Genomic DNA, 10,000 nt, shown 5'->3' on the forward strand with positions numbered 1-10,000 from the left:
GTGCGTATATATATATATATATATATATATATACATACACATTTTTTTCATATATACATAAATACATGATTTTTTTTCACACATGCACACACACACACACACACACACACACACACACACACACACACACACACACACACACACACACACACACACACACACAGTTCACACTCTCTTCGTGTCCTGGGCTCCGCTCCTTTCAGACAGCACTGAGGTAAATAGCGAAACCGGTAAAATATAAATATATCAAAACAGCAGGCTCTGCATGTCTTTAAAGAACTGTTTAAGAATACAAGTTTTAAAGTAATGCAGAGCCTACTGTTGTTGATATATATATATATATATATATATATATATATATATATATATATATATATATATATATATATATATATATATATATATATATATGCTATTTTTTCGTTTGGTTTGGTTTACAAATAATTCAACAACGGTACTTAAGCAGAAGGCTGTTGCCTTTATTGCTTCATGCAAAGTGTTTGCTTTAAAAGAGGAAGATGATCTACCAGATGTAATCTTAACACTGATCTACTCTGATCGCTTACTTTGGTGCACAGAGTGTTAACATAAAACTGACCGACTACTTAACCCCACTAAAACATCAAATACTGGTAACTACAGCCATCACTGCTGCACCTATCATAAATACTATTACTTCTATTTACTACTACTGCTGCTGAACCTTCTCTTCCTCCTCCTCCTCCTCCTCCTACTACTACCACTACTACTACTACTACGACGACGAAGATGATGACGGCGACGACTAGATATTTCATTATCATAGCATGTTCTTCGTTTTCTTGTCCTCATTGACGCCGAGACGATAACGACGACAAAGATGATGATGAATATGATGATGATGGGGATGAAAACACTGTTTAGATGACATGTATGAATGGCAGTTACCAAAAAAAAAAAAAAAAAAAAAAAAAAAAAAAGGGGGGGGGGGGGGGCAGGGGGGGCGGGGGGAGGGGGGGTCGCAACTTTTTTTTTAACAACCGTACAAGCACAACAACCAAATAAACAGAAACTCGTGTGTTATAAACGCAAAATCCCCCCACCCCTTTCCCCCTTTTTTCTTTTTCTTTTTTCTTTTTTTTTTTTTTTAAACCTACGTGTTCAGAAACCATTAAGGTTTCGCAATGATTTCCGTAACCCAACAAACAGAAAGAAAGAAAAATCAAAAACTGAATACGAACGCGCACATTCAGTCACACAAACGCACACACACACACACACACACACACACACACACACACACACATACACACACACACACATATAGTCAGAGTAAGCTTGTCAAAGAAGAAATACGCATTACCCCCAAACACACAACACACACATACACGCACGCACGCACGCACGCACACACACACACACAGACACACACTCACTCACTCACTCACTCACACACGCATGCCAAAGGAACCACGAGAACACCACCATGGCCCCCTCAACCCCATCCCAACACAATTCACTCCACACACACACACACACACACACACACAACCCCCTCAACTCCATCCCAACACAATTCACTCCACACACACACACACACACACACACACACACAACCCCCTCAACCCCATCCCAACACAATTCACTCCACACACACACACACACACACACACACACACACACACACAACCCCCTCAACCCCATCCCAACACAATTCACTCCACACACACACACACACACACACACACACACACACACAACCCCATCCCAACACAATTCACTCCACACACACACACACACACACACACACACACACACACAACCCCCTCAACCCCATCCCAACACAATTCACTCCACACACACACACACACACACACACACACAACCCCCTCAACCCCATCCACACACAATTCACTCCACACACACACACACACACACACACACACACACACACACACACACACACACACACACACAACCCCCTCAACCCCATCCCAACACAATTCACTCCACACACACACACACACACACACACACACACACACACACACACAACCCCCTCAACCCCATCCCAACACAATTCACTACACACACACACACACACACACACACACACACAACCCCCTCAACCCCATCCCAACACAATTCACTCCACACACACACACACACACACACACACACACACACACACACACAACCCCCTCAACCCCATCCCAACACAATTCACTCCACACACACACACACACACACACACACAACCCCCTCAACCCCATCCCAACACAATTCACTCCACACACACACACACACACACACACACACACACACACACACAACCCCCTCAACCCAATCCACACACAATTCACTCCACACACACACACACACACACACACACACACACACAACCCCCTCAACCCCATCCCAACACAATTCACTCCACACACACACACACACACACACACACACACACACACACACACACAACCCCGTCAACACCATCCAAACATAATTCACTCCACACACACACACACACACACACACACACACACACACACACACACACAATCCCCTCAACCCCATCCCAACACAATTCACTCCACACACACACACACACACACACACACACACAACCCCCTCAACCCCATCCCAACACAATTCACTCCACACACACACACACACACACACACACACACACAACCCCCTCACCACATAATCATCTCAATATACACCCACCCACCCACTGACTGACCCCCACAACTCACACAGGAAGTGGTCAGCGTAGGCTCTGTCCACCCAGAAGGTCCTCTTGGCCATCAGGTAGTCATAGGTGACGTCACGGCACACATTGTGCCCGTCCCAGTCCAACATGGTACACCTCAGCAAGGGGGTGGGGTGGGGGTCAGGGGGGTGGGATGGTGGGGAACGGTCAGGATGGCAACTACCCACACGATGACATAAGTGAAAAGAAAAATCACGCAAGATAAATTCTTTGTTTTTGCTTTCCTTCTTTTTTCTTTTCTTTTTTTCTCGCTTGCACACACACACACTTGGACATGCAATGCGTCCTCGAACTCAAGAGGAAAGTCTTATCCCTAAAATGATTTGGTTTAGCTGTTTGTTTGTTTTTTTATTTGTTGTTGTTCTGGGTTTTTTCGCTTATGTTGACGTTTTTTGTTCTGGCGGTATGTATTCTCAAAGCTCAGCGCGTGTTGACTGCTGGAGGCAAGTTCAGCATGTGCATTAAGGACGGATGGAGATTATCGACCCAACAGCTCTTTCTCTCTCTCTCTCACTTCAGGTCAAGTGGTTCTTTTGCTGTTGTTAATGACACTTTGGGGTATTGTGTTGTTGTTTTTAACGAAAATCTTCGGGTTTACATCATGGACGGTTCAAGCGTATAATATAGCAACATCCGATGCGGTAATCCATACGTGAAGTTTGCAGTACTGGGAGTTCTGACAACAATTTTAGAAATAATCAGGTGGTCATCTCTCTTCAGGATATCCTATCACGTCTCGGGAAGCTGCCCATCTGCTGGTCCTTCACGATCAAGGAAGCAGCTCTAGGCATCCACCAACGTGGAACGGCACCAGTCTGGGTGTGGCAGAATTCGGTTCAGCACTCCGGACATGTGGAGCTTCTGCCTGGACAACAATGATCGTCACGGTGTTGACTGTGGCGGTGTTGACGATGTGTCAATTCTGATCAAACACGCGGTCTGAGGCACTCTGATGACACGACAGGCTCCTGTCCACACCTCCCCCCACGTTCAGAACAGGTAAGGCATTCACTTGGAAGGTCATCAGACTCAACACGTGGGTTACCTCACCTCACCTTTTTTTTTCTTTTTTTTTTTTAACAGTTCGATCAAGAAACTGAAAACACAGCAGTTTGGGCAGGGCCTGGTGTTCTGATACTACACGTATTACGTGAAGTCTTTTGTTTTTTCCTCCAACGTCGACATTCAGCGCATCGGAAGGTCAGACTGTCTGCTGGGACTCACAGAATCAGCATTCAAAGCATTCAGCATCAACCATTCAACACTTAAAGAAAGTCAGAAATTTGCGTGAACACTCAGACGAAGCACAGATCACAAGCCCGGTTGTTGCTCGGAGTCGGTCTGTACTTGGATCAAGTGATTTTGCTCCATGGAACACCTAAGCCCTCACAACTTAGCTTGCGTCAGCTTTAGCGTTTTGTGTTATGATTTGTTTAACACGGCACTGGTCAACCTGGAAGTGTATCGTGTCTGCTCAAACCGCGAGGAGTGTTTGGGTTCAACTGTTTCTTGTCATAAATCCAGCAAGCTCCACAGGTCGGGTTTCTGTCCACACACACATGGATCCCGAAATCCCCAAAACAATAATGCGACAGTCTGGTCGCGGCGGCACAGGGCTCAACTTCTTACGATGTGTCAGGTCTACCGGACTTGGACCCGAAACCACAGACCTCAGGGTGCCGGCCTAAGTTCACCCGGAACCTCGTGCTTCCAGCACGACCACAAAAAATAGTTCTGCGTGAGGTGGTTACGGCAGACTGCGGTGCTTGATGTTGCCCTTATGTCAGCCACAGCGTGTTGGGGTGCACACTTTCTCCAGGTTCATCTCTCCTCATCAATCCGCTTCGCCCTGAAACGGCCCGCTATCTTACCCGCACATCAAGCCCCCACCGCACACAATCGTTTCACTGTCCTGTTTTCCTCTTCTTCTTCCCCCTAACGTCCAGTTCAAAGCGCACCCGGGGTGGCATTCCCAGCGCACGGCCGTTCGAACCAGGGTGTTGTGCCTGGGCCGTCGGATCGATTTGCATTTAACGACTGGGGGGCGACGATAACAGCGGCCATCATTTTCTTGACACTCTCCCCGCAAAGTGAGTGCTTAGAATTCACGCTTTGTTGGCCCGCCGACTTCAAACAGGCCCTAAAGAGGCCAGCAACACCCAGCCAATGTATGCCGACCCACGACGTGCCCGCTATACAAAGTCCCTACGATCCGCATAAGACTGACGGGATCCTCCCAGCAAGAATGTCTGTCGTGAGGTTGGTGGGGGGGTTCGGGGGGGTAGAGACGAGGGTACCGGGTGGGAGGAAGGAGGGCTGGGAGGAAGGGTGGGTAAAGAAAGGCGCTGACAGGGGCCACCCAACACTCTACACACTCACTGCCTCTTTCTCTCTATCTTTCTGTTCCCCCCTCGACCTCTTCCTTCGCTAATTCCGTCCTCTGTGGCCTTTCCCCTGTCTGGGATCGTAAATAGCGCAGAGCTGTGGTTTGAGAGGGTGGTGGTGTGTGTGTGGTAGGAGGGGTGGGGGAGAACCTGTTGGGTGGAGGTGGTGGTGGTGGGGTGGGGTGTAGTTTGAGGACGAGCGATCGAAGGTGTTTAATCCTTTTAACGTTCGTATATCTGCCAATCGGGTATAGGTGGGTGGGCGGATTGGGTGGTGGTGGTGGTGGTGGTGGGCTGGCGAGGGCTGAGGACAATAAGTGACAAGCTTCAACCGCCTTGACTTCGCTGCTGGGTGGGCCCCGCGCTACGCCAAGATACCCGGCTTGTGAGACCACCCCCTTGCTCTACCCCTGCTTGCCTTCCTACCCCAAACTCCTGCTTTACGTTTTAGCGCTCTCCTCGCTCGATTTTGTTTTTCTTTTAAGAGTGGATCGTATCGTTCGACCGTTCTCCTTCCATCCCCCTCTCCACTCCTACTCCACACCCTCACACACCACGCCCTACCCTCTCCAAATCTCTTAACCCCCCCCCCCCCCCACTCCACTTCTCTTTCCCTCCCTCCTCACCTCCTTATACATATCAGACACTGCGGGATGGTGGGTGTGGGTGTGTGTGTGTTGGGGGGGAATGGGGGGGGACGTGTGGGGGGAGTCTACCCGATTTAAGCCGGGTGTAATGGGGGTAAAACAATTGAGAAAGGTGTGGGGGTGGGGGTGGGGTGTCAGGTGATACTTTTTCTTCTCCCTCTTGAGTTAAGATATTTCGTTTTTTCTCCTCTCTCTCTCTCTCTCTCTCTCTCTCTCTCTCTCTCTTCTTTTTTTCTCTCTTTTTCAATCCGCACATTTTGGAGTGGCCTGTGTCGCTGCGATCGAACGATGTCGACGATTTTTACTATTTTGTTTTTGTGTGTTTGTTTCAAGGGTGGCGATAAAATAGATGTGTGTGTGTGTGGGGGGGGGGGGGGGGGCACGAGGGGGGGGGCGGGGGTGAGGGGGGGGGGTTGTTGAGTGGAAAACATGGGATCCGGGGTTATGAGTAGTGTTGTGGTGTGTGTGTGTGTGTGTGTGTGTGTGTGTGTGTGTGTGTGTGTCTGTGTGTGTGTGTCTGTGTGTGTGTGTGTGTGTGTGTGTGAGTCTTTGTGTGTGTGTGTCTGTGTGTCTCTGTGTTTGTGTACGTTTCAGGTCAAGTTCAAGATCCACTCAGATTGTAGAATCAGCCAGCAGAAGGTTATCTAATACCGTCTCCATTCACACCACTGTCTCCATTCACACCACTGTCTCCATTCACACCACTGTCTCCATTCACATCACTATCTCCATTCACACCACTATCTCCATTCACACCACTGTCTCCATTCACACCACTGTCTCCATTCACACCACTGTCTCCATTCACACCACTGTCTCCATTCACACCACTGTCTCCATTCACACCACTGTCTCCATTCACACCACTATCTCCATTCACACCACTGTCTCCATACCACTGTCTCCATTCACACCACTGTCTCCATACCACTGTCTCCATTCATACCACTGTCACCATTCACACCACTGTCTCCATTCACACCACTGTCTCCATTCACATCACTGTCTCCATTCATACCACTGTCACCATTCACACCACTGTCACCATTCACACCACTATCTCCATTCACACCACTGTCTCCATTCACACCACTGTCTCCAATCACACCACTGTCACCATTCACACCACTGTCTCCATTCACACCACTGTCTCCATTCACACCACTGTCTCCATTCACACCACTGTCTCCACACCACTGTCTCCATTCACACCACTGTCTCCATTCACACCACTATCTCCATACCACTGTCACCATTCACACCACTGTCTCCATTCACACCACTGTCTCCATTCACACCACTGTCTCCATTCACATCACTGTCTCCATTCACACCACTGTCTCCATACCACTGTCACCATTCACACCACTGTCTCCATACCACTGTCTCCATTCACATCACTGTCTCCATTCACACCACTGTCTCCATTCACACCACTATCTCCATTCACACCACTGTCTCCATTCACACCACTGTCTCCATACCACTGTCTCCATTCACATCACTGTCTCCATTCACGCCACTGTCTCCATACCACTGTCTCCATTCACACCACTGTCTCCATTCACACCACTATCTCCATTCACACCACTATCTCCATACCACTGTCTCCATTCACACCACTATCTCCATTCACATCACTGTCTCCATTCACACCACTGTCTCCATTCACACCACTGTCTCCATTCACACCACTGTCTCCATTCACACCACTATCTCCATACCACTGTCTCCATTCACACCACTGTCTCCATTCACACCACTGTCTCCATACCACTGTCTCCATTCACACCACTATCTCCATTCACATCACTGTCTCCATTCACACCACTGTCTCCATTCACACCACTGTCTCCATACCACTGTCTCCATTCACACCACTGTCTCCATTCACACCACTGTCTCCATACCACTGTCTCCATTCACACCACTGTCTCCATTCACACCACTATCTCCATTCACATCACTGTCTCCATTCACACCACTGTCTCCATTCACACCACTGTCTCCATACCACTGTCTCCATTCACATCACTGTCTCCATTCACATCACTGTCTCCATTCACACCACTATCTCAATTCACACCACTGTCTCCATACTGCTATCTCCAATCACACCACTGTCTCCAATCACACCACTGTCTCCAATCACACCACTGTCTCCATACTGCTATCTCCAATCACACCACTGTCTCCATACTGCTATCTCCAATCACACCACTGTCTCCATACTGCTATCTCCAATCACACCACTGTCTCCATACTGCTATCTCCAATCACACCACTGTCTCCATTCACACCACTGTCTCCATTCACACCACTGTCTCCATACCACTGTCTCCATTCACACCACTATCACCATTCACACCACTATCTCCATTCACACCACTGTCTCCATTCACACCACTATCTCCATTCACACCACTGTCTCCATACTGCTATCTCCAATCACACCACTGTCTCCATACCACTGTCACCATTCACACCACTGTCTCCATTCACACCACTGTCTCCATTCACACCACTGTCTCCATTCACACCACTATCTCCATTCACACCACTGTCTCCATTCACACCACTGTCTCCATACCACTGTCTCCATTCACACCACTGTCTCCATTCACACCACTGTCTCCATACCACTGTCTCCATTCACATCACTGTCTCCATTCACGCCACTGTCTCCATACCACTGTCTCCATTCACACCACTGTCTCCATTCACACCACTATCTCCATTCACATCACTGTCTCCATTCACACCACTGTCTCCATTCACACCACTGTCTCCATACCACTGTCTCCATTCACATCACTGTCTCCATTCACACCACTATCTCAATTCACACCACTGTCTCCATACTGCTATCTCCAATCACACCACTGTCTCCATACTGCTATCTCCAATCACACCACTGTCTCCATACTGCTATCTCCAATCACACCACTGTCTCCATTCAGCTATCTCCAATCACACCACTGTCTCCATACTGCTATCTCCAATCACACCACTGTCTCCATACTGCTATCTCCAATCACACCACTGTCTCCATACTGCTATCTCCAATCACACCACTGTCTCCATACTGCTATCTCCAATCACACCACTGTCTCCATTCTGCTATCTCCAATCACACCACTGTCTCCATTCTGCTATCTCCAATCACACCACTGTCTCCAATCACACCACTATCTCCATTCACACCACTGTCTCCATTCACACCACTATTTCCATTCATACAATCATTATCCCCATTCACACAATCATTATCCCCATTCACACCACCACTATCCCCATTCACACAATCATTATCCCCATTCACACCACCACTCTCCCCATTCACACAATCATTATCCGCATTCACACAATCATTATCCCCAATCACACCACCACTATCCCCATTCACACCACCACTATCCCCATTCACACAATCATTTTCCCCATTCACACCACCACTATCCCCGTTCACACAATAATTATCCCCATTCACACCACCACTATCCCCATTCACACAATCATTATCCCCATTCAAACCACTCTCCCCATTCACACCACCATTTTCCCCATTCACACCACTCTCCCCATTCACACCCCCATTCACACCACCACTCTCCCCATTCACTCTCCCCAATCACGCCACTCTCCCCATTCACACCACTCTCCCCACTCACACCCCAATCACACCACTCTCCCCATTCACACCACTCTCCCCATTCACACCACCATTCTCCCCGTTCACTCTCCCCAATCACGCCACTCTCCCCATTCACACCACTCTGCCCATTCACACCACTCTCCCCATTCACACCACTATCTCCATTCACTTAGCTACCACCATTCGCTTCACTTTTTCCAATCTAAATACTACCACCATTCACAAAACTAACTTCGTTCACTTTACTATCTTCGTGCACTGCCTGTGTTGCATTTCACTTCATTATCTTCATTCAAGATTTTGCGCCTTTTAAATATTATAGTAGCAGTATTTTTATGTATTTATCTTTTATTATTATTATTATTATTATTTTATTTCTGTTGTTATTTTTTTATCATTTTTTTTTCAAGGCCTGACTAAGCGCGTTGGGTTACGCTGCTGAGGCATCTGCTTGGCAGATGTGGTGTAGCGTATATGGATTTGACCGAACGCAGTGACCCTCCTTGAACTACTGATACTGATACTGATACATTCACCGCAGCATCTTCAGTCACATCAC

At 47.9% G+C, this 10,000-nt stretch overlaps 1 protein-coding gene across 3 annotated transcripts in view; it reads right to left on the minus strand.

Annotated features, from left to right (window-relative positions):
- LOC143299108 (uncharacterized) overlaps positions 1-10,000 on the minus strand; it is a 99,631-nt gene that overhangs the window by 49,006 nt on the left and 40,625 nt on the right. Inside the window, exon 1 of one of the 3 annotated variants that reach the window (XM_076612237.1) lies at positions 2,739-5,126. The exons of the other annotated variants lie outside the window; for them this stretch is intronic. Coding sequence (XP_076468352.1) covers positions 2,739-2,844 — 106 coding nt within the window. The 5' untranslated portion in view covers positions 2,845-5,126. Of the gene's footprint in view, positions 1-2,738; positions 5,127-10,000 lie in introns of those variants that run through there. 3 annotated transcript variants of the gene reach the window in all.

Source organism: Babylonia areolata, chromosome 24 (assembly GCF_041734735.1).
Source record: "Babylonia areolata isolate BAREFJ2019XMU chromosome 24, ASM4173473v1, whole genome shotgun sequence".
Lineage (NCBI taxonomy): Eukaryota > Metazoa > Mollusca > Gastropoda > Neogastropoda > Buccinidae > Babylonia > Babylonia areolata.